At 43.7% G+C, this 24039-nt stretch overlaps 1 protein-coding gene across 3 annotated transcripts; it reads right to left on the bottom strand.

The window, feature by feature from the left end:
* Positions 1-189: 189 nt before the first annotated feature.
* NRIP2 (nuclear receptor interacting protein 2) lies at positions 190-23195 on the bottom strand. Of its 3 annotated transcripts, none has more exons than XR_009960573.1 (7): positions 22699-23195; positions 17059-17235; positions 10914-10996; positions 10282-10409; positions 7581-7633; positions 6570-6722; positions 190-2564 (listed from the first exon to the last, which is right to left on the bottom strand). XR_009960573.1 is itself a non-coding variant. In XM_062593482.1 (7 exons), exons 1-7 carry the CDS (start codon positions 22927-22929, stop codon positions 2533-2535), a joined length of 789 nt encoding a protein of 262 aa, XP_062449466.1. In that variant the 5' UTR covers positions 22930-23195; the 3' UTR covers positions 190-2532. The 3 variants fall into 3 exon arrangements, 2 of the variants coding, with proteins under 2 accessions (XP_062449466.1, XP_062449476.1); XM_062593482.1 differs by having other exon boundaries at positions 6638-6722; XM_062593492.1 differs by having other exon boundaries at positions 190-6722.
* Positions 23196-24039: the final 844 nt, after the last annotated feature.

The following is a 24039-nucleotide window of genomic DNA, read 5'->3' as shown; positions in this document are numbered from 1 at the left end:
ATACTTTCTCTCACAATCCCCTGCTTCCTGCAGCAATTGTCTGAAGCATTTTATTTGTCTGAGAGGCCAGGCTGAACTGATCTGGAAGCTGGGCTTCCAGGCTATTGCGGTTCTACTGCACTGTAAATCTTTCCTAATCCCTAGCAGCAAAAGATAATTATCTACGCTGGTAACAGAACAACTCAATGCTGGCTGTCCGTGCCCAGTGGAAACCTTTATTAGCAACACAAGCACAAAAGAGTACAAATGGTTATGTAACTGGAACTTGTTTATACAAAACAGATTTTGCCACACAGGTTAAATGATTTCAGAGGAAGGAAGGCCAAATTGATTCACTGTTGGACTGTTCATTTTTTTAGAAGAAACAGGAAAGACCTAGTGCAAGAGACACAACATTTTTCTATGAACCATCTTTAAAAGAAAATAGGGCAAAACCATGTGAGTGTTGGACAGGGCAAGTATAACCTGTGCAACCTAGCCCTCTTCTCCTATTGGCCTGAGTATATTACTGTGCACCATGCAAGCACTGGCATGCTGCACTCTGGAAAGCAGAGCTAAGGGGATACTGATACTACAGAACATCTGATCCCCAAAGCTCTCCCGCTCTTGAAACCATTGGAGAGGGGGGGGAAAAAAGTAGTGTTTGAGGATATTCCTAACAATTCTGTTGCTTATAGTACTTAAAGGGACTTACAGATGCATTTTGCTCCCATTCCCCTTGCACACAAAAGAAAATAATAAGAACTGTCTTAGTGAACTGTATCAGGACTTTTGTACTGTTCCTGGCCAGAAGGTACCTTCCCTGCTTCTTTTCGTGCCCTGAAAGCCAAAGTGGCAATTTAAAGGCTGGCTGCTGATGGCACTTCCACTGGCCACAATTTTCTGTGGCATGTATATTTGCTCAGAGACTCAGCTGACGTGGTTTCTTCTCTGGAAAGGTATGGTTACTTTATTATAGTTCCATGGTAACTCAAAGCCCCTTCTTTCTGCACAGCCAACACACTTCAAAGAGTTGGAATTGGAAGTTGTTCCTTCCTATGCAGCAACAAGTAGTGTTTGCTCCATCCCACTCAGTGACAGATTAGCATACCCACTGGTGGTAGGAAGCTCTCCCATGGGGCAGAAAACGAGTCCAACAGAGTTCTTGGACAGTGCAGGCATTTGAGGATAAGCAGTTTGTAGCTTTGGTTGTGGCATTCAATTTACTAGCAAGAAAATAAAGGGAAAGATTTATTTTATTTTCCTAAGAGACAATAAACCTGTTGTCCATCCCTGCTCCAATTCTTACAAACACTTTTCTGGATGCCATCATTTCCATTACTCTCCAGGTATATCCTGGCATTTGTCAGTTGAATTTCTGGTAAAGGAGGACTGTAAATCTATGTAGGCAGCTGAATAATCTTCAGTTCTGTAACTCACCATATAGTGGTGAGAAAAGGAGCAAGCCTCTGGGATAAGGGCTGGCTGAAGCTCCCGTTCCTTTCAAAGGCCAAGTGTCCCCCAAGCTTGGCAAGGCAAATGATGTGATTATGGCTTCAGAATGGTGCGTGTTCTTGGGATGGGTTTACCTCTTACACACAGACCTTGCAAGAGGCCTTGGAAAGTTGCTTAGTCCATCTTTCTATCTCAGGGCAAGTTCAGCCATATGTATCTCACACCTAACACATACTTGTCTGACTGTTTCAAAGGCTTGCTGTGACAGATACTTCCCAGTATCACTGTTTCAAAGCTGCTCTGTCCACACTATTGGAAAGCAGCTCTAGTAGGAGCTGAACAACATGGAGGTTCAGAGACATTCTCACTAAAATGATAACATACCATTGCCTATTTTGAAGGGGTAGGCCACCTTAAAAAGAAGGTGTTGAACACACAGAAGATGTCACTGTGTCCTGTTTTAGGATGGCAGTTTGTACTAAATTTCCACCTTCCATATGAAAGATGTAGCATTTTGGGGGGTCTCCATTGGAAAAGACCTTTAGGCGGTTCCCTACTTCCCCTCCCCCTCAAAAAATAAAGGGTGACTGATGTTGGGGTCACAGAAATGTGTCTGTGTAACCAGCTTTTCCAAAGGAAACTACTGCTGAAGCAGTACTCAGCCTTGCTAATCCACTTTAAAAATGACATATTTGATTCCCTACACTGAGGAGATTTTAAAAAATAATAATGTTTTATGTGAATGAAGTTGAGCTTTCTTCTTTGAGGCATTATCAATCCTGTTTTGTAACTCCATTTTGCATCTTTGAAAGCCAACATTTTTCTCTTTCACAGTGGAAACTGGAAGTCCAATGTAAGGACACAGCACCAAGAAGGTTGGTCTTTTTAGAAAACACTAGTTTGTATGTTAATTCAGAAAACATGTATTAGGATTAGTGACAACATGTCATTTAATGCTAGAGAATTTGGGGAGACTCAAACCCACCAGGAGTTCAGCTCAATGGTGAGGAAAGCAGGTACTGACAATGTAGGATTAGACTGTGACTTAGAGATTGAGTTGAAGTGGGCTGTCAGCTATGGTGTTATGACTAGCAGGTCTCATTCCATCATAACTTCTTCTGTAACAAAGCCTGCAACAAAGTTTGATGGGGAGGTTTCAGGATAACTGTTTCCAATAGGTTTCTTGATGTTTGGGAGGAAGATAATTTTAGTAAGAGGACCTGGATGTTCCACTGACATGGGCAGGAGGAGGGTGAAAAGCATGTCTCATGCTCTGGAGCTGATTTCATGGTTGACTATAATAGCTCTCCCACACTGACTTAGCACTTGCTGGAAACATCTCGTCTGTGACCAAGAAGTGGTACAGTCTGAATTCATACATGCAATTGCGAAGACTCATAGAATCACAGAATCAGTAAGGTTGGAAGGGACCTCTGGAGATCATCTAGTCCAACCTCCCTGCTCAAGCAGAATCACCTACAGCATGTTAGGGTTGCATCCAGACGGGCTTTGAAGATCTACAGAGAAGGAGACTCTACAACCTCTCAGGGCAACCTGGTCCAGTGCTCTGTCACTCTCATAGTGAAGAAATTCCCCCTCACGTTCAGACAGAACTTCCTGTGCTTCAATTTTTGCCCATTGCCTTTTGTCCTGACACATGGGGCAACTGAAAAGAGTTTGTCCCCATCCCCTTGACACCCTCCCTTCAGGTATTTGTAAACATTGATAAGATCCCCCCTCAGCCTTCTCTTCTCCAGGCTAAACAGGCCCAGCTCTCGTAGCCATTCCTCGTAGGGCAGGTGCTCCAGCCCTCTGATCATCTTTGTAGCCCTACACTGGACTCTCTCCAGTAGCTACATGTCTCTCTTGTACTGGGGAGCCCAGAACGGGACGCAGTACTCGAGATGTGGCCTCCCCAGGGCTGAGCAGAGGGGCAGGTTCACCTCCTTTGACCTGCTGGCAACACTCTTCCTAATGCACCCCAAGAGACCATTGGCTTTCTTGGCCACACGGGCACATTGCTGGCTCATGGTCAACTTGTCATCCACCAGCACTCCCAGGTCCTTCTCTGCAGAGCTGATCTCCAGAAGGTCAGCCCCCAGCTTGTACTAGTGCCTTGGGTTATTTTTACCTAGGTGTAGGACTCTGCACTTGCCCTTGTTGAACTCTGTTGAGGTTCCTCTCTGCCCAGCTCTCTAGCCTGCCCAGGTCTCTCTGAATGGCAGCACAGCCCTCAGGTGGATCAGCCACTCCTCGCAGCTTGGTATCATCTTGCTGAGGATGCACTCCATCCCCTCATCCAGGTCATTGATGAAAAGGTTGACAGGATGGGACCCAGTACTGAGCCCTGGGGGATGCCACTTGCCACAGGCCTCCAATTGGACTCCACACCACTGATGACAACCCTCTGAGCTCTGCCTTTCAGCCAGTTCTCAAGCACAGAGGAAGAGCAAAGAGGAAAGGCTGGCAAGATATATAAGAGTATTAGCAACCAGTATATATGAAAGTGTTATTAAAAGGATTATCTAAAGAAGGAAAAGACACCTTTGGTAAGTAACAAATTTGCTCTTTCCAAGTGTGGGAGAGTGAATGATTCACTTGGGCAGAGATAAAAAGACGATGCCGAGAGGGATTCATTAAGCAGAGAGCAGAGGAAGAGATAGGCAGAGCTGGGTATTTCCACCTGCCATAGCACATTAATTAGCAGAGGAATCTGAACTTCTAATGATTTGAGAATTGAGGCATGCAAGTCCCAGAAAGGCTTCAGAAGGCCTGGAGGGTGTTCTGAAGATGAGCAAAAAAAGAGAGTATGCCAAGACTGATATGTGGGAACTCCAACAGCAGCTCATGTACAAACATCTGCAGGGCTGTAAGTAACAGGTAGCAGTCAAAATATAGATGTCAACTCAAAGTCATACCAACTTTATATAGGATCCAGTTCAGCACCTTTTAAATGATCTGAAAGATTTCTGTTAGGTGCGGTCTGATTTGGGGAAGATCCTTATTTTTTTTGTTTTTCACAGACCAGGAAGGTTAATGAATAATGAGATGTAATAGACGTGCTATTTGTTAACTTCAATAGGTTATTTGCCATAGTTCCCCATGCTATTTTAGAGGGAAGCAAGAGCTGGAAGCTAGCTGAGTTGCTACACACAGGAACATAGGAGCAAGTGTCTCATCTAACACAAGATTTTTTTTCAGCAGAGTGACCTAGGTACCAGGTAGATTCCAGCTGGCATGCAGGATGGGTCCAGTACAGGCTTGAACTGTCATTAAAGAACTCTAGGCTTCAGAAGGCAGTCTGATATGCAGTTGATGATACAAATCCAGAGGGGATTTCTGTTACTTTGGGAGACAAGATCATCAAGAAGCTTGTGGGTGTGGACACAAATGAGAGAAAACTCTGAAATATTGGTGTCATTCAGGAGATGCAAGAAAAGCAATACACATAAGAAGAAATAATCGGATGCACAAGTGGAAGAATGGCTCAAAAGCCAAGCAACAGATCAGACACTGGAGGATATGAGCAACAAAATCACCAGCCTGAGGCTGCTTTAAGGAGGAGCAGATGCCAGTCACAGCAGCTAATATTAGTGTGTTACATGTATCACCCAGGCAGTAACTCCACTTGTTTTGCCATGTGTTAAACTGGAGTCCTGCATCTGGTTTAGGTGAGAACTAAGGGGGGCAGGGGGAGGCAGGAAAGCAACCACAAGTATTTTAAGAAGTGCAACAGCAACAATGAGAGGTTTGATAAGGCAGGAAGAGAGCCAGCACTGTTTAATCCAGGATGACAGGCAAAATGACAATGTCATGATATTCTATGGGAGGATAAAGGGATATTGTGGAGAGATTAGATAGAGAATCAGTAGTCATGAGGAAGAGATGGCTTTACTGGGTTTCAAGTGTGATATGGAAAAACTTGTGCTGAATATTATGAAAAATATCAGTTGTGATCATTTCCAGGCATGGAGCAAGCTGTCCTGGTGCATCCTACCTAGAGGTAGTACAAGTAGATAATGTATCTATCATGCAGTTACAGATGCAAATGAAACAAAAAACAAACAAAAAAAAAGTGACTTAATATCCATTTTGTTCAACCCAGATGAGTCCACAGTTCTCTGACCTGAGCTGATACTACAAGAAAGTCTAGTTCTCTAGTTTTATGCTGGAGTACCAAAGGAGTACCAAAGGCTGTGAGATGCTAGGGCTTGAGGCTGATGGTATGTCTGCATCCAATTACTAGATTTCAAGTTGAAAAAAAGGAGCTGACAGAAGACTCTAGCTGCTGTAATTCATTGCAGCATTTAAATTGAGTGGCAGGAACTCAGTTTGATGATGCAGCAGAGGTGATAGGAATGTAGCTATAGCAGCTGGAGTGTGGAGGGGAGAGGCCTGGTCAGAAGACTAGGGTGTGCAAGTCTGGTTACTATGTATAGCAAGACATGCTAAGCATTGCCATTCACACTAGTATAGCCTAGTAGCAAGGCTACACTGGCAAAGCCGAAGCACCAGTGAGCATTCACTGTAGTCTGGGCATCTACGCTTAGCATTTCTGCAAAAGTTTCTTAGAATTAAGAACTCTGACATTGTTCTTGTTGCAAGGTTTTTTCCAATAAAATCCTTCTGTTCTGCTCTGAGCCAGTAAGAAGAAACAAAATCCAACTTCCCAGCATGCAGGCGAGGGGACTGGCCACAGACCTCTTCCCACAAAGCAAAGGAAATGGAGTCCACTCATTCAGGCAGAGAGAAAAAGAGAAGCATTCGTAGCAATCTCTGAAAGCTTTTGGAAAAAGCACCACTTCCCTGTCCACAAAAAGCTGGAGATTGTTCAAAGTGACTCTCCCTTGTCTCATGAATAGAGTGCATTGTAAAAAGGCATTATTAAAAGGGTATGGTGAATTTAGTGCAGAAACAGAAATTGGAGGGACCACAGGGACAGATAGAAAAAACAGAATAAAGTGCCCACTCAGCATGTGGGGACAAGCAGGAGGGTTCACTGAAAGAGGGGAGAACTCTCCAAAGAAGAGGCATTCCCAGCAACAACCGCTTCCAGCTCCTGTTTGCCTTTTTCTCACTTCCCAGTGAATGCCATAGCCCAGAACTCAGCAAGGTTAGGGGCCTATGAACCTCACCCTCATCTCTTTCACATGGCAGCAGTTTCTTCACCCCCTAGAGATAGGGTATGCAGCCAGTCACTGACCAAGCTCTTCAGAGGCATGTAGGAAAGGCAGTTCTTGACTCAGTGCTTTAAATCTCAGGACTCCTTCCTCCAAGTCGATGCAGCTCTAAGAAGGGGAGAGCCAGTTACTCACTGGACATTTCAGATCTCAAGTTCCTAAGTCTCATGATGTCTGTGACCGGGGAGAAGCTGGAGAATCATCAAACATCCCCACTTTGAATTTGAAGAGGCCTCATAACTCCTGCTTCCTGCCTTGGCTGTACCTCCTGGCTCCGATTCCCTCCACTGGATTCCTCTCCAAATGCTCCACACAGCCATCCTCCTCCCTTCCTCCAGTTTACTCCCTCTGGGGTCATGTCTTCACACCATTCAGCTTTTTGGCTCAATGCTTCTCCTACTTTATGAGTGTAAGCATGTGACTACATATTTGGCAGGCAGAAGCAAGTTTGCTGAGGCCATGTTCTGTGCTGCCCAGGAGACAGGCTGATCACAGCACTAAACCTGACCTAAGCTGACAAAAAGGAGAGAACTCTCTCCACCTTTGTCCAGTTGTTGTTGGACATTGGTTGTGGCCATACAGCTTCATTTGACTCAAAGCAAGGACAGAGCTTGTTCATGTCTACCTGCAAAAGGCAATGTAGATGTCACTGAAGTGGCACATTGTGCCCTCTGTTTTACAGTCACTTCCCCCTCAATTTCATCTTCTCATTTCCAGCCACTGTGGTGAGAAATACCAAGAATGGGAGATGCTCTAGTGCCCTATGGGGTAATTCCTTTATTAGTCCCTTTTAAGAGGGGCTGGAAACAGATAAGCATACTGCAGTCAGCCAGGGAGCTGTGCAGCAAGCAATGCAAGTGGCACCCCAGAAGGCTTGGGCATGAGCATTTCTGATTATTCCAGCAATCAAACCTTGGAAGACTCATTGAGAGGAGCCCTGCAATAAGCAAGAAGCTTGTTCCTTACCTTGAGAGACAACAGGGTCTGGAGACCAATGCAAAACTCCAGCATTTCATCATCTGGGAAAAGAGAAGAGACTGGTCAGGATCAAGACTATACTACATATCTTGACTGCCCCTCTACAGAAAGTGTCTCCCTCCTGTAAGAGTATGCAGAATGTGTGAGCACTTGATTCATTAAGTTATCTGGTTAAGGACTATTCACTACAAAGTAAATAACATATAACAAGGAAAGTGATGAATAAAACAAAAGGACACACAGATGTTAATAAGTGATGATAACAGACCAGAACTCTTCCATTATGGATCAATGAGCCATTAAAGGAACTACTCAGGCACAACCTTGAAGAGGGTCAACCTGAATTTTGTAACTGATAAGGGGAAAAAATAATCACAATGTGTATTATGAGATATTGAGGGGGCTTGTGGGACTGTGCAAAACTTATTATGGGATATTGGAAGGGGCTTGTGGGATTACGTAAAATTTATTATGAGTTGTTTAGGGGAAGGGCCAAAGTAGGGAAAGGGATGGATCAAAGTGGATCAGGGAGGAACAAACATGGGAAAATGCACAAAGTAGGATGGATAAAGGATGGTCACATGTAAGCAGGCTGCTGATCAGTTGTTTTGTCTGAACTGAGTCCTATGCCTGATCACTGCAGTCTATCCTGTCTTCTTATTAAATCCTTTTAATAAGAATTAATAATAATCCTTTTAAACTTTTTTCTGAGTAATCTCACTGTATCCTATGTGTGAGTATGTAAGGTCCCTGTGCGAAAAACTAGAGGGACTGGTATGCAAGAGAGGTTTTTGTGCCAATAACTGGAGGGACTGTACAGGTCATATAACTCGTAGGTCTAAGTATCAGCAACTGGAGAAGGGACTGTGGGTCACAGGGGCAGTAGGTCTGGGTGCCAGCAGCTGGAGAGACCAGCATATAGGAGAGGTCTGGGTACCAGCAACTGGAGAAAGGGCCATAGGTCACAGGGCCCTTAAGCTATGAGTCAGCAATGGGAGAGATCAGGGTATATGTGTGAGAGGTCTAAATGCCAGCAACTAGAAAGACCTGAATATGTGTACATTTCCTCAGGGAATTTAACACTGTGTGTGTGTGTATATGCATAATTTCTAGCAAACCTCAAGCTGGACTAGCTGGCAAGTAGGAGGACATCTGGAAAAACTCAAGGTATGAGCCAGCAGCTGGGTAAAGGGCCCAGTGTCTAAAGATGAATATTAGACAGACCTAGAGTGTCAACAGATCTGTGAATGTGAGTGTGCCTGTGAATCTAGAGTGTGTGTGTGTGTGTGTGTGTGTGTTTTCACTAGTGAACTTCAATCCTGATCAGCCAGAGAGGAGGTTCAGAACTGGGCTATCTGTACTGATGTTTATGAGAGTGCTGGTAAAGGCATTGCTCTGTCTGTGGTAGTCTGCGTGGCTGGCCTTGTTAGTGTCATCTGTGTATGTGCCTCTCAGGAGTATGCACTGAACCTTGATACTGGCCAAACCTGCAAATTCAAACAGTAGCAGCCACATTCATTGGACTGGGATGGAGAGACCACCTGCATCTTTGATTGCTCCCAGCTGGATATTCAGTGGCCAGGAAGGAGGAATCTCCAGGTCCTGGATTCTCCAGGCACCTAAAACATCCTTAACATCTGCCACAGTTCCTGCATGCCTGCTTGCCTTGTAACCATTGTCTGTGTTTTACTCCACATAAGCAAGAGCACTGTGTGTCTGAGACCCACTGAGCACAACTACGGCAATTTTGCTCCTTCCAGGCAGCCATTTCCATATCCCAGCTCAGTGGATATATGCTACAAGGCTGAATTCATCTCTGCCAATACTAAAGCAGCCTTCCCATGAAGGACAAGAGCAAGTAGATTGGGAATCAGGGAAAGAGAGTGAGCTGGGCTGTGGACAAGGACAAACTTCTCTCTAGATGACTATGAAAGCAGGAAGAATGGACAGGAAAGAGGTAGTGGGCAAGGGAGGCCCTGGAGGTAAAACAGTGAACAGTAGTCATCAAAGATGAGACAGATAAAGGCAACAGGGGTTAGCTGGGGTGGCTAAAGGGTAAAAATGACAGAAAAAAAGGACCAGTAAGTTGTTTTCAACATGTGTAGAGCTTAATGTAAGTGCAGAAAGTGTGTCTTCTACAACTCCTTCCTCCAAAGTGACCCATCTCAGCACATCTCAGGGGATTCAGCAGTACAGGGTTACTAGGTTCTTCTAGGGAACTCCTCGCAGCAGAGGCAGATAGGTATACAGAGAAACACTCCAGGGAATAAGCTGTACCCTCTGTCAGTTTCCCGAGTGATATCTAGCCAGCCAAAGGCACCATTCTGATGACCAAGCCAAGGGCACAGGAGAACATAGCGCATTCAGAGGACTAATCAAGCAGTCTGGCTAATTTTAAAAGAGGTCCATTTTAAAAGGAAAAGAGAATTTTCCACATCCTCAGTTACAACCAAAAAGCACCTGATTTCTACCCCCTTTCAGCATCAGTCTCTCTTTTCTGCACTCTCCTATGCTCTTTGCCTTTGGTTACATTGAGGGTATTCACAGCACATGATGAGCTCAGTCAGCAGTGCAGGTGACAATACCAACTTCCCACCACCATACCTTTTTCTCACAGATCTATTTAAATGCCCTTGGCAGGCAGAGAGGGACTGGAAAGCTAGGGGAAAGGAGGGGCTGGCACGCTCACCTACAACCAGCGCTGAACACAGCACTGTCTCCTGGCCAAACTGCACCTCCACGTGTTCTACTTGGCCAACAACGCTGGGGATGGGAAGAGAGAGATCTCCACAGTCCATGACAGACACCTCTTCTAGCCTGTGAGACACAAGAGGTGTTAATGCCTCAGCTGCAGGAAGAGGATGAATAACAGGACTTCCCACTGTTTGCCAGTACTTCTTCATCCCATTGGGAACAGGTGCAGAAAAGGAGGAACCTCATTCATACAGCAGTAATGTCTGGAGGCAGATTGTACAAGGCAAACCACAAAGCATTATCCAGCTGAGTTCTTCACATCACCCGGTGACCATCAGCTGGTCTTCTTTGCCATGCAGTACACACAGCCAAAATTACACAGCTCTGCCTCCAAGCCTGGAGTCTACACAGAACTTTTCTAATAGTCCTGATGCCTACCCTGTAGCCCACCTTCTGCATCTTGTTCTAAACAGCCTTGTGCACATGCAAAGCTTATAGCCATTATCACTGGGATTGGGAATCAATGTAAGGATGTGATTTGGGAATGAAGAGCAGAATTTCAGTGCCTAGATCTTTGCCATAGGATTTTTTTTGCCATCTATTCTTTTCTAGTATGCAAAGACTTACCCCAGCTGTTTTAAACAGCTCTTGGAGATGAGATTCAGTTGACATCCTGTGTTAACAGTTGCTTTCAATACCTGACCTTGGCACTAGAAAAAAACATAACAACAGATTATTATGGTCTCAGAATTGATATACTCACTCCTCCAATATTGTGACAAGCCCTTACATCTCGTGTAGCAACACAGCCAAAGACTTGGTGTTTAGGCAGTAGTCAGAAGGCAGGAGACTCATCCAAGTCAATGAGGCTCTCTGATGCTCTGCAAACTTCTGCCAAAGACTTCCTTTTGGATTTCTTGTCTTCTTTAATTTTTGTTTGATTGCCTAGACATCTGTCTATTATTAGCAAGGTTAACGTAGCAGTACTCTGGTCCAAAGATGCATAACTGGTGATTTTTTTTTCAGGAAACCTATATGGATTTTATTAGTAGAGCAATAACTGATAAGAAGAAAGGTTCTAAAGAAACACAAGCCTTTGCAGGTTTCCTCTCTGCATTTCTTCTAGTGTTGCAGGGCAAAATGTTCCAGGGCTAGATGTCTGTTCTGAGTACTTTGGGCCTCTAGCTTCCAGAAGGCGGAATCTGTGGGAGAAGTAGGAGCATCATGAAGAAGCATCCTTGAGAAGAGCTTGAATTTAAGGCAGTTTTCCAGGTAACTGGCACATCCAAGTGACTCCTGAATCTGAGTGGCTACCTAATCAGTGTCTACTTTTCTGTAGGGCTTACAGTAAATTCCGAGGCAGTTCTTTAAAGAAGATTGACATGAATACTACAGTTTAAATATTCACAACTGGTGTTATCTAGAGAAGGGAGAGAAAAACTGAACCCTGCACACTGCACAAAAGTCACTACTGCATGATCTTATTGGAACAATGCTTAGCCCGCTTCATCTCTTCACTTGAAAGGGAACAATAGATGTGGTTACCACCTGTTTTCTGTCCCTTCTGCACAGAGGACCTTAGTGACAGACCGGAAGTGCTGAAGTAACAGTAGCTCTCACATATGGCAGAGGCCTAGAAAACTAGAGTTGGCAAGGACATCAGTAAGAAATATGTGCAGAAGAAAAGGAGGAACAGGAACTTAGAAAAGAAACTGGAAAATATGGTGTAACTCCCAGCTGAACAATATGTCTTGCACCCACCCATAGTGCCTAACTATTATCATTTTTGATGGCTTTCTTCTTCTAGACTCTGTCTCACACAAACAGTAAAAGAAATAAACCATGCAATTTCTCTCCTGGGAGAGTTCACTTTCCTACTGCTGACATTAATATTTACCTGTGATTCTTTTTCTTTCTTCCACTGTGAAAGTCAGTGCCATGGACTAGTCACAAACAGCCGCTTGTTCCCACAGTTCTCCTACCCTTATGCTCATTCCTGTCAAGAGCTTAAGTATTGAAACAGTGTAAACAGATCAGTATGGCTATCAGAGACTCACAGCACAACATCAGGAGGGTCAAGAAAAAAGTCTCAATTTCCTGATTTCTTAACTAAATCTGTTTATGATTTTTACATGGATTAATCAAGGAGAGCAAAACCCAATATTTTTAAGATTTCATTTTCAAAAATGTGCCATTTGTAAGTTGTTATAAAGAGAGAGGAGAAAGCAGCTTCCTATGAGAAGTATTGGAGTGCTGCAGAGATGACACCATTAGTAGCTTGAATGCCAAGACAACAACGGACAATATACGCTGGAAACTTCAAGTCTATTTCACCTGAGCTTTTTCTCTGATCTAAATTCCCAGGCACATCTGAAGTATATTAATGTAGAGAATTTAACTATTTTGAGCATTTATATACATCACCTTCTTAGAAGACCTGTTTAGTTGAGAAATTTGTCACTCTGGTAATTGCAGGACTTGTCACTCAGGTAATTGTAAGACTCTGGTAATTGCAAGACTACTGGAGCTAGACAGCTCAACCTATTCTATTTTAGAGTTCACCATGAATCATGTTAAAACTCATGTATGCATCACATATATATAATGTATATTCAAAGAAAGTTAATAAATGAGCATTTACCATGTGTGGCCACATCCAGGAAAAAAGAGAGAAGTGTTCAGCTGAATCTACACAGATGCATATTTTCAACAGTTCCTAGATTATTTATTATAGTTTGTGGTTTTCTAAATTTAAAAAAGTTTGTCTTACTCTTAAGGAATTATGTTCAGGACAAGCTTCCACTTTGGAACAAATATCATGAACACTTCAAATCAATAAGAGTACATCACCACAGTATCTCAGTGGGAAGTGAAGACTGGGATGAAAGTCTTTCATAGTATTTTTGCAATGTTTTTCTTTTTCAGTTTGGTTTACTGGCCTAAAAGTTAGCTAATAATACCATGAGTCTGTAAACATTTATGACTCCTTACAACACCCAAGTAAGGCAAGTACAATAAACAATTTATCATGGTCAAAGCCAAGGCAGAACTCACAAACTTCTGGCTGCCAGCGCTGTGCCTTCCCCATTACATTATGCCTTTATCATGGTCCCAGTCACACTGGCATCTACATTCTAAGTCACTATTGGCATCTGCAAGGCTGCTCTTTAGTACATGATATGGAGATTGCCAGAGCACTATAAAGTCACATATTAGGAGCACACAAAACTCCACCAGCCTGATTCCAGCTGGAAGAATAATGGAACAGAATCAAAGCCCAGAGAAACCTGCCCCAGAAGCTCTCCCTGGTTCTTTATGCATTCACACAGGAATAGCCCTCCTAATTCTTTCACAAATGAACAATCCCAGTTTACATTGCTTAGCAGCTTGAACTGTTTTTCCGTGGTAATGTATGTATGACAGCTATGATAACGTGTGACAGCTGGGAGACCCAGCTGAGCTGTTGCCTATTTCCAGAACACATCCATTTTCTCACCCTCCATTCATGACTATCCTCTGCCCCTTTGCAAGAAAATAGCCGTAAATATGTGGGAGAAGATGCTAGAGTCTTACAAAAGGAGATGAGATGCAAAGTGCTAAATTTAGAACATTCTGACTTTATCTTCTGCTTGCTCAGAAGAAACCACTGCAGCAGGGTTCCAGGCTATCTGGCATGTGGACGTTAAACAACCAGGACTTGCAGCAGTGCCTGCCCACAGAGGCCTCTGCTGTTTACTCCTTTCCTTTCCCCAAGGCCCATCAGAGAGAACACATTTTGCCTCATGGTGACAGCTGTTTATAGCAAAAAACTGGTGATATAAACTTCAGACATCTAGACAGAGAATAGCCTGGAAATAGACTGGACTCAGGGGATAAATGTTGTCTCTTCTCTCCACTTAGAGCTCTGTAATGTCTGTGCTTTCCATACAGAAAAGGCATTGTATCAGCTCTTCAAAAACAGAAGAGCTGAAACACAGATAGCAGTTCCTTGGTAATCACTTTGGGAGCAGACAGACCGAAGAGGAATAATCTGTTAACACTGTTGTGATAATAAAGCTAAACTATATCACTAGACAGACTCTTGAGTTTTATTCCAGAACAAGTTGGAAAAATTGCAACTTAGAAACTAGCAGGAATCTAACAGGATAGTGATTATTCTTTACAGAAGGATATTTCAAACTGTCTAATCATGGTAAACAGCCCAGAGCAGTTAATCAGCTCCAGCAGCCTCACAAAACAAAAGCTATACAACCTCCTATTACACTGCTAACCATTTGCCTAGAAGACTTACCAGGAGCCAGGGAAGAATTCTTGTTCCACTACACCACAGAGATGATAAACTAGACTAGGTGACGAGTACATGATGAACTGATGGGCACCTCAAGTCTGCTTGCACTTAGAGGACTATTCATCATGTTACCCACTCTAATCTCTGCCCTAGAACTTTGCTATCATCAGTTACTGTTAGTCTTTATTTAAAAATAGAGTATTATTTTGATTTTCAAGAAAGTGAGGGACATGATAGGAATCAGTAAAGATCATTTATAAAAAGCTATGTTTTCTGAAATAATATTAGTTCCAAAGTCAAGAAGCTGCTTTAATCAACCAATCTGTATCCCAGATGGCTTTGGCACAGAGAAAAAGCAGCCTTAGATATCATTGGAATTGTTCATCTATTTCCAATTCAACGCAAGGCAAGCCATGTTACAAAAATAAGTTTGTTTTTACTGTGCAGATGTCAGTCACATGGCAAGCTTTCCAAAGTGCTTCATGAAAACTGCCACAAAGGAGGGGCACTTGGCTAAAATAATGTGAGTAACTGACATAAGTAAATAGAAGGATGAATGATTATGCAGTACAAATATTACAGACTGGGGCTGCCATGATCTCTGGTAGCAAACAAGTCCTTAGTCACAGGGCAACTATAAATCCATTCAAGTGAAAACACTGATAGCCTGGGTCTCCCTGTGTGCTAATCACGGAAGTCTACATATATTCAGCTTTATTTCCTAGCCAAGACTAGCTGATGCATTATTACCATTTTGAAATTTTCAATATACTTGTATGAGTACAAGTAGAAACTTTATCCTGGCATATGATCTTTTCTTGCAAGGTTCTTTCAGAGAGAACACTTCACTGGGGCCACATCCTGTTTCTAATAACAACTACACACAGTCAGCAGAAAGCATTTCTCCAGAAGGTTCCCAGTAATGCATCTGGTTAAAATGAACCTACAGCCTATGGGTTCTATTTCCTGTTGTAGAACCATCACTTACAGCCTGGGCTTTCTGAAGTTCACACATGGAATGTGACCATGAAAACCAGCAAGACTGAAGAGAAGGAGAAGAGAGCTTCTCTTTCTTACATGTTAGAAGATTCAAGTGTGGCAAACTGGCTTGCTCTTAAGTTGGACAGAGGAGAGAAACACCTAGTACAAAAGGTACTCAGTTCAGAAGAGTTAAGAGCACATTAGATCTTGTCTGTGATGTCTAGCAAACCTCCGTCTATGAAGGAAAATGTAACATGTATAAGAACTAGGATACAGCCTGTTAGAAACACAAAATGGGAATAAGTAATGGATTATGATGCTGAGTTAGTTACTGCCCATGGGATATTATACCTATGCTTGGCTATCCTTTGTATAAGGTACATTCCTGGCAAAAGCACACCCTTACCATTGAGTTTCCTCTTCATGAGCAATACAGACAGTTGATTAAAGAAAAAGAAATACTTTAATTTACTCAAAGAAGACTTCAGGTACCTAGAGAAATTGCACTGAGAGCAATCCTATGAGTCTGTTTTCCCAAGTACAGTTATGTTGGCCTAACTACAGTAGGGGCTAAAACTCAGGATAAGCAATGACTGTCTCCAACAGTAAGGCTGGAAAACAAATTAGTCAATGGATTTGCATTGTCCTGAAAGACTTGATCTGAACATGTCAGAAACTTGCCAGCAGCCTGTGTTCATACGATAATTAATTGTGCCAGCTGATTTTTCAAAGGTAGATGTATTTTTGTTGCAAGTGCAGACTTTGCACTGTAATGTGAGAGGTTTTGTAGGACAGGTTACAGAAACAAACACAGCTGTGAAATGGATTTTTTTATACCAGGTCCATCTCTTGGTGAGCCTCATATCTGCATATTACTGAATAACTCTAACCATGCAGCACTGAAAGCCATTTTATGGAGCCTAGCCTTTGGATTTGCTTTGTTATATGTAAGGGCTAGAGAGAAGTGTGTTATGCCATATAGAATAATATATGAGGAAAAGAACTATAAGAGGAAAAAATACTGTTTCCACGGAGGAAACGAAACAGTGCTAATACAAAGACAGCCACTTTCTTAGGAGGTCCTGTGATATCTGAAGATTAGTTTGTCTAAATCATCTAGGGCAGCACCTGCCTTGAAGTGATAAGGAGACACTGCTTGCTCTTGCATGCTTCTATATTTGTTTTCATGTGCATGGAACACCTCTTCTCATGGAAATGCTTATTTCCAAAGGAAGGAGATGTAATGAAGGTTATTTCTCTTATCTTCAAATACACAAACAACTAGAATGAATGTGGTAGAAAGGCTTTCCTCTGTCTGTTGGAAGAACTGAATCCAAACTCTAGGAGAGACTATGTGGAAAATCTACTCTCTCCAGCTGCAGAAGAGTGGCCCAGCTGGCATTGCAAGTAATAACTTGGAATGTCTTTTGGGACTGGAGCAACTGGCACTCATTGAATATTTGCCATCACTGTGAAATCACCAGCACCATGCTGTTGCCTTACCTGGCACTGTATTAGCAGGAGTGGAGTCTCTTTTCTCCTGTCCTCTCCCTTTTCCATCTTTTCGTCCTGGTCTTTTGCCAGCGGAGATTGAACCCATGCAGATTGAACCCTTGTCTTGCCCCGCAGTTTGTTCAGATTGCCTTCCAAGAGGCGCCGCTGGACCACACTATGTGGCTGCTGTCTCCACCAGAAAGAAAGAGAAATACCAGGTAAGTATAGACCTACGGACTAGGAGATTTGCTAGCCCAGGGAATCAGCCTGCCAACACTCTGGCCCAGCTGATAACCTGATGTAGGACAGCATTATCCCAGGAAACTTTTTAAAAATCCCAATCATTTTCTGCAGCCTCTGAGATGATGTTAAGGTGCTGGGCTGTCTGTGACAGGCAGGTCTCTGGGATGCAGTCACTGGAGAGGAAGAACATATCTGATGCTTACTTTCCCCCCACACATCTCTTCCTTCAGCCAGACATACACTCAGCAGTCTCATACCTGTCCACCTACTACAATACAGTACCTGGTGTGTATGTGCTGACACCCAGCCAGGCATACTTACAACTTCAAAGGAGGCAGGGGTGGGTGAGTGATGTACATATGGGTAACAAGGAAGGTCTCCAGAAACTTTAGGTGTACAACCAATTATTTGAAGTTAAGCAGAAAGTTTCCCCTGCATAGGATACTAAACCCAGCTTCTAATGGTCTTTGGAGTCTGTCTCTGCTCCCCTCGATCAGAAGTGATGTTATTTAGATGCCTTTCCTAGTAGGGGAATCATCTGTGAAGCCCCATTTTGTACACTGCTAGAAGGGAGCACCATTAGCCACATCAATGGCTAAAGATTTTGCTTTATTCCTGTCTCATGTAATAGTAGCAGTTTCATCTCCCTTTCTTCTAAGTAGACGGGAAGGTGCACCAAAATGGAAGAAAATGGTGAAAACCTGCCTGCCCCCACAGTGCATACATACATTACAGAAAAGTATTGTTTTGGAAAGAAAGTTCCCTTATCATCAGCTTGATACTCAAGTTCTTGCCCAGTGTTGATGCTGTTACTCCATTTCCAGCACAGCTACTGATTCAACAATGGGCAGCATAAATGAATTAGGCCTATTGGAGGTAGCCTGGCCCATTCTCCACATGCTGGGCCCCATGGCCTTTCTGCAGGAGCTGACAATATGGTTTTCAGTAACAGTTGAATATGTGGTGAATGACAATGACCCTTAAGGGGATAATGTATGACAGGATAATGTATGACATTGATTGGAATGCTGAGGTCAGGGAAGTATACAAATTACAACTTTAAACACACTGACTGATCAGTTTTGCCCAATGATTGGAGCAGCAGAGCTGTTACGGGCTCTTTGGTCATACCTAGCATGGCTCTGGGCAAGGTGCTAAGTCCCTTGTGCCTCTGTTTCTCCATCACTCAAGGGATGAGAGTCGGATCTGCACATTCTGCATGAGAGACATTGCAGGAGTTGAAAAAGTGAAGCAAAAATATCCCTCTGTTCCTGTTGCTTAGTCCTTTCCCAGGCCACTGTGCAAGTCCACAGGACAGCTGGCTGTTTGATTTCACTCTCTAAATACTCAGAGCACAGTGCCAGTTTGGCTGCCAGCTAATATCTGGGCCATGGGAAAAAGGCTGGGAGCTGAGAGCAGGTCTCCAAATTCCCATCCTCACTCCACTGTCTCCTCGCACAATCCGACATACAACTGACCTTTTCCTCTCCCTGAAACCTTTCCCATAGAAAGATCAAGCCCTTTGCAGCTGCCACCTCTGTCCTTTTCTTGTCACTCATGCTGGGAGAAGGCCAAGCACCAAAGGGGAAGAGCTGAGCTCTGGGACAGTGAGGGCATCCACTCCCAGAGCAGGCTTCTGGGGCCCTCCCTGTCTTCTATCTCAACAAATGAGATGGAAAGGTGAAGAATGTTGTCTGTCTTGGACTGGTAGGAAACAATGAGATAAAAAGGATGGTTAGAGGGGACCTGAAGAGAGTTGCAACAAGTAGTGACAAGAGAGACCCTCTCAGGACTCCTGGAAAAATCAGAGCAGGTTCCCAGCACAGCATATCATGTTTAGACTCTCCATTGTGAAATCTCAAGGCATTGTTCTGACTTACTGAAGTGGTATGAGCTAGAAATCTTAATCTGGGTTATGGAATAAGCCAGATGTTCAGATCTTCTTGTTACTTTCAGAATTTTTTAGTTCATGCAGCTACTTTTTTCTCCCCCCTTTAAAAAATAAATTTACACTTGTGGTTGTAAGAAAGAAGGAAATGTGAGTTATTCCCTGAAATACCTAATTCTCCATTGTTGGGGATGTGATGGGCCCATAAAATCCATGAGACTGCTGAATGCATTGTATAACATATAACAACCTGAATACACAGAAAATGGTGGCAAAAAGTAACAGCTTGACTATGACTGTGTAGGAAAACATGTCATTTGTGAAATGCTACCTAGAATAATCAGGGACCTTGCTCTAATCTTAGGACATACAGGGCTTCCAAGGTGGGAGTCTCTGGTACTTAATCTGCCAATGCAGATATGTTTTGGGGAATTAATAAAGTCTCCTCCCCTGTAAGCACTATTAGACTCTGGGGTGTTTTGCACTCTCCTCAACAGACTCTCCAATACTTCCTGCTGCTGTGCTGTTGTCCTGTCATCTCAGGGCTAGCAGTATGAAATTAGGAAATACTGATAGGGTTTTGCATGGAGCTGGAGGACTGCCTGAGAGCACATTTTGTCCTGCTGACTGTCAAGGACCCTCTGGCTTTTTGTTATCAGTATAGTCCAAGAGAGTCTGCACTGCCTTTTATCATTCCTACAGGACATGGCAGGGGCCATGGCAGAAATGGACCAACAGGAGAGCTCAGTTCTATTTCTGGTCCTGGAACAGGCCTGTCAGGTGACCTTGGACAACCTTCCTTAGTTCCACATTCTCCCTGCAAAATGGGACAAAAGTATTAAGCTCTTTTATAAAACCTACAGGCATCATGAGCTCAACAGATACAGTTCATTTCTGATCTGCAGCCCCCAAAATGTCACAGCGGCCCATCAAGTCCCAGAGACTGCTGAATGCAGCACATTCTTCCTGGAAATCTGAGGCCTGGTTCTTCTCTTGCTCCAAAATAAACCAGAAGTGGAGGTACCAGAGCTACCACATTCACCCTTGATATTGTACTATGTGTATGAACTTGCTCAAGTGCCACCTTTTATTTTGCACCTTCTAACACTAGTGCAAAATTTCCACAGGGAAAAAAAAAAAAAAAAAAAAAAAAAAAAAAAAAAAAAAAGATGTTATACTTCATTCACTGCTCCCTAGCTCCATGATAAAAAGCTTTCAGTAATTCTGTTATGGAACATGCATGACCTATACTGTGATTTTGAGTGACCAAACACTGTCTACACATGAGGAACTCTCATGTCTAAAAACCTATTAAATTAATCAGGACAACTGTTCATAATAAAAGATTCTGACAAGGCCCCTTTTAGACTATTCAAGAATACTGACTGTCAGCATGTTAAGGCCAAGACTATAATCTGTAATATACAGGAGCTGCTGTACAAAGAGGCCTCAAAATGTACAAAGGCTTTTGACTGGCACGACAGTTTCATTTTGGGGGCATGGTGTGATAACAGTCAATATCAAAGTAAAGCAGGTAGTATTATTTCTCTCTAACTTTGTGACTGGGCTCAGAAAGCACACAAAGACCAAAAAGTTGCCCTACCTGCTGAAAACTGTACAGCTACAAGCCTTGGGATATGTCTGGGTATCCATTCCTCAAGCTGAAATTTTCACTGCATGACATGAAAGGTCAGAGCTGGTTTATCTGCCAGCCTAGATGGACTCTTTTAGACTCAGATTTGGTCTGACCTGCTTCCCTATGGGGATAGGGATTTCTGAAGAGGCCTCCTCCTTGCTAATGGGCCATTTTTGCAGCTTCTCTGTTAGACTTCAGACAGTGACTACACTCAGCTCCAGAGGGACATTGATGACAAGTCTCTGCTGAAAGTTGTACGTGCTATTGACAAGGACTGGGAAAGCATGGGGTGAAATCTCAGGAGCCACCCTGGTTCCTTCCTGACCAAGGAATTTCTGCTATAGCTGGGACAGCTCTGGAGATAGCGTGCTGGGAGCGAGAGGTTGTTCAGTCACAGAGCCTGTGACACTGGCTCTAGGCTGTTCACAGCATAACTGCTAAGTCAAAAAAGTTTCAGGAAGAAGTAAAGAAGGTAATTTCTATTTAGGCCCAAATGCCCAGGAACCTGCCTGTCCTTCACATTTGTGCTGTAGTGTGAAGCAGTGTCTCATTGCAGGCAATGGTGAGGCCTGCAAAGGGAGCAAATAAAACAGAAGGGAAATGGTCTGAGACAGATAGATACACACAAGCAACCTTGTTGTTGTTATTGTCGTGGTAGCTGGTAGTCATGGTAGCCGTGATAGTCGTTGTTGTTGTGATGATCTAAGGCTACAGAGGGAAGTGTTGCCTATAGGGAGCACAATGTCTTTCATGATACCCACTGACACAACTGGAATAAATGACTGAGCTTTTTGCCACGGGCTGCCTCTGATTCCCCCTCTCTAGCTCTAGCTGAGAGGCCCAGGGTGCTGCTACAGCTTAAGAAACATCTGTGCCTCCCTGGCCAGCAGGATGCCTCTGAATCCCTTGCACTTGGTTTATTTGACCCATATTTAAAGATAAGGAACTCTTACTAGTGCAGCAACACTGCAGACTGGGCAGAAGAGAGCCTTAGATAGAGTCATGCACTCTTTTGAGAAAAGGGTTTAAACCCCTACATCCTTGAGCAGTTGTACTCCACAGTGGAGAGGAAAAATTAGAGAGGAAAAATTGCCAGAACATGTGAGAAAGGGGAAGATGTGTGCAGTTAAAATAATAAGAAATCCCACGGGAAATGGTTCCCTGTCTTGCCATGCTTTCTTGGTGAAGTCTGTCCTGAAAACAGATTCTCCCCAGATTTCTGGAACAAATCTTCTGCCTGATGCTGCCTGCTCTATATTTCCACAGGGAGATACCCAGAGACCTTGCTCCCATGCCTCTTCCCCAAAGATGTCACCAGTAGATGTTGATCTGTTACTAGCATCACACAACTAGCAGTCCTGCCCTGTACTTACCATTCTGGAAACAGATAAAAGGAAACCCAGAGACTAGGGGAAAGGCGAATAACCAAAAACCTGACAAGGTCAAATATAAACCCCTCAGAGTTCCAGGAACTGTGCTCCCCTTCTTGCTCCTTTATATTGAGTTCAGGGAGCAGCAAGTCTGCTTTTGAGCTGGATCTTGCAGGAGTATATGTGGGCTTTCAGGGGAGTCCCACACAGAAACATACATGCCAGATGAATATATTTCTGTACCAGGTGAGTGGAAAGTTGGATCCTTCCACCCTCTGCCTGCCTGCCTCTGTGCTTGGCCTCTGTGGGGATGCATAGTAAGATATGCAAAAAAATGGGGGATTTGTTCTTTCCTTTCACTCAGACCTGCTCCTAAATGATGCTAAGGAGCGTTTTTGTCTTTGCTGGGCCTGTGACTCTTTGCCTAACCTGAGGGCAGTTCCTAATGACAACAGGGAGAAGGGGATGTTAGGATGTGAACCCACTCCCACATGAGATCCCTTTGGACTCACCAGATCCTTGGAGGTACCAAGCCTCATCAAACCGTCCAGAGGCAGCAGGTCAGCAGAGTCCTTGTGCACAAACTGTGTGGCCTGTTTAAGACGCCTTTTCTGTTGCAGAATAGCGTTGTTCCTCAGCTCCAGCTCACACTCCTGTGGCTCCACGTCTGGAGTACCCTCACTCTCCTTTTCCTCTCTGTCTCCTTGCCCCACTGACAGAGGGCAGCTCTTTCGTGTGCTCATGGTGATGACTCGGCCAGAACAGGTCCTTCTTGAGATGATGGGGTGTTCCTTGCACTTGTCTCTTAATGCTTGTCCTCCTGAGGCTGACTCAGTCTCTGGCTCCTTTCCCTTTCCCACAGCACTTCTTCTCTCCCTTTCTTTACCTTTCTTCCTGCTCTCTTAGTTATAACTCACCCATCTCTGAAGCATCTCTGTCTTTTTCTCCTTCTGCTCTCTCCAGTATCCCAGCTTCCCTCTACTCCCCACCTCTTCCCCTCCCTCTCTTCTCCTGCTTTGACTGCAGCTCTGCCTCCTCCAGTCAGTAGGTCCTTGTCGTAACAGAAAAAAAAAACACGTCAGAAACCAATTTCCATAAATTACAGCAGTGCCAGCAAGATGCTCTGGCTGGAAAAATCCAGCAGCAGAAGGATGGTCCTGCTGCTGGGGGCTGGACCTACCTCGCTCCGGCTGTGTGTGTGCATGCGTGCGTGCGTGCGTGCGTGTGTCTACGCGCATGCAGCTCTCTGTCCTCCACTCATACTCTGAAGAGACAGTAAATCTCACTGTTGTAGGCTATGTGGTTCAGTATCTCTGCTGGGGGGCTTTGATACATCTTAGAAAGACTGTAAATATTGGCAAGAACATGGTTCTGTCTAGAAGATGGTGCAGTGCTTTGGTAAATGGGAGAGAACATTTGATTCAAGGCTCCTTGTAGGCATGACCGGTCTCATTTCTGCAGAGAGTGGCACATATTTGGGATAGGCTGCACTGAAAGATTTTACTGTATAGCTTGAAAGAAATGTTGAAGGTGTGCTTTTTGTTTGACCAGTGCAAATGTACTGGCCCTGACTCTGCTTTTATTTACGCACTAAAGTAATTCCCTGAAGTTACTGAAGCTTAAAATCACTGTTTGGCTTGTAGATATCAGTGGACTTGACTCTAGGTTTACACTTAAAGTATGCTGAAATTGCTGCAGCATGGGATGTCTGCTCTGGTCTAGCTCAGGGGAAAGGGGAAATAGCAGAGCTTATTTTTTCAACTTTCTGCCGTCACAGTGCCCTTTTGCCTTTCTTGAAATTGTAGCTCAAGCTTGCTTTGTTTTAATCTCTTTTCATTGTTGAGTGCAGTGCC

This window comes from Rhea pennata, chromosome 1, assembly GCF_028389875.1.
Source record: "Rhea pennata isolate bPtePen1 chromosome 1, bPtePen1.pri, whole genome shotgun sequence".
Lineage (NCBI taxonomy): Eukaryota > Metazoa > Chordata > Aves > Rheiformes > Rheidae > Rhea > Rhea pennata.
Note: the sequence above shows the minus strand (reverse complement) of the source record. Positions and strands in the feature narration are given on the sequence as shown.

Bases quoted from the DNA above. Each gene is read 5' to 3' on its own strand.
- NRIP2 (XM_062593482.1), bottom strand. From the start codon at position 22,929: ATGAGCACACGAAAGAGCTGCCCTCTGTCAGTGGGGCAAGGAGACAGA. The intron at 10,410-10,913 runs GTAAGTCTTTGC...TGTGTCTCACAG, and splicing joins AGCTGTTTAAAACAGCTGGG to GCTAGAAGAGGTGTCTGTCA. The intron at 6,723-7,580 runs GTAAGGAACAAG...TCCCCTTCTTAG, and splicing joins AGACCCTGTTGTCTCTCAAG to AGCTGCATCGACTTGGAGGA.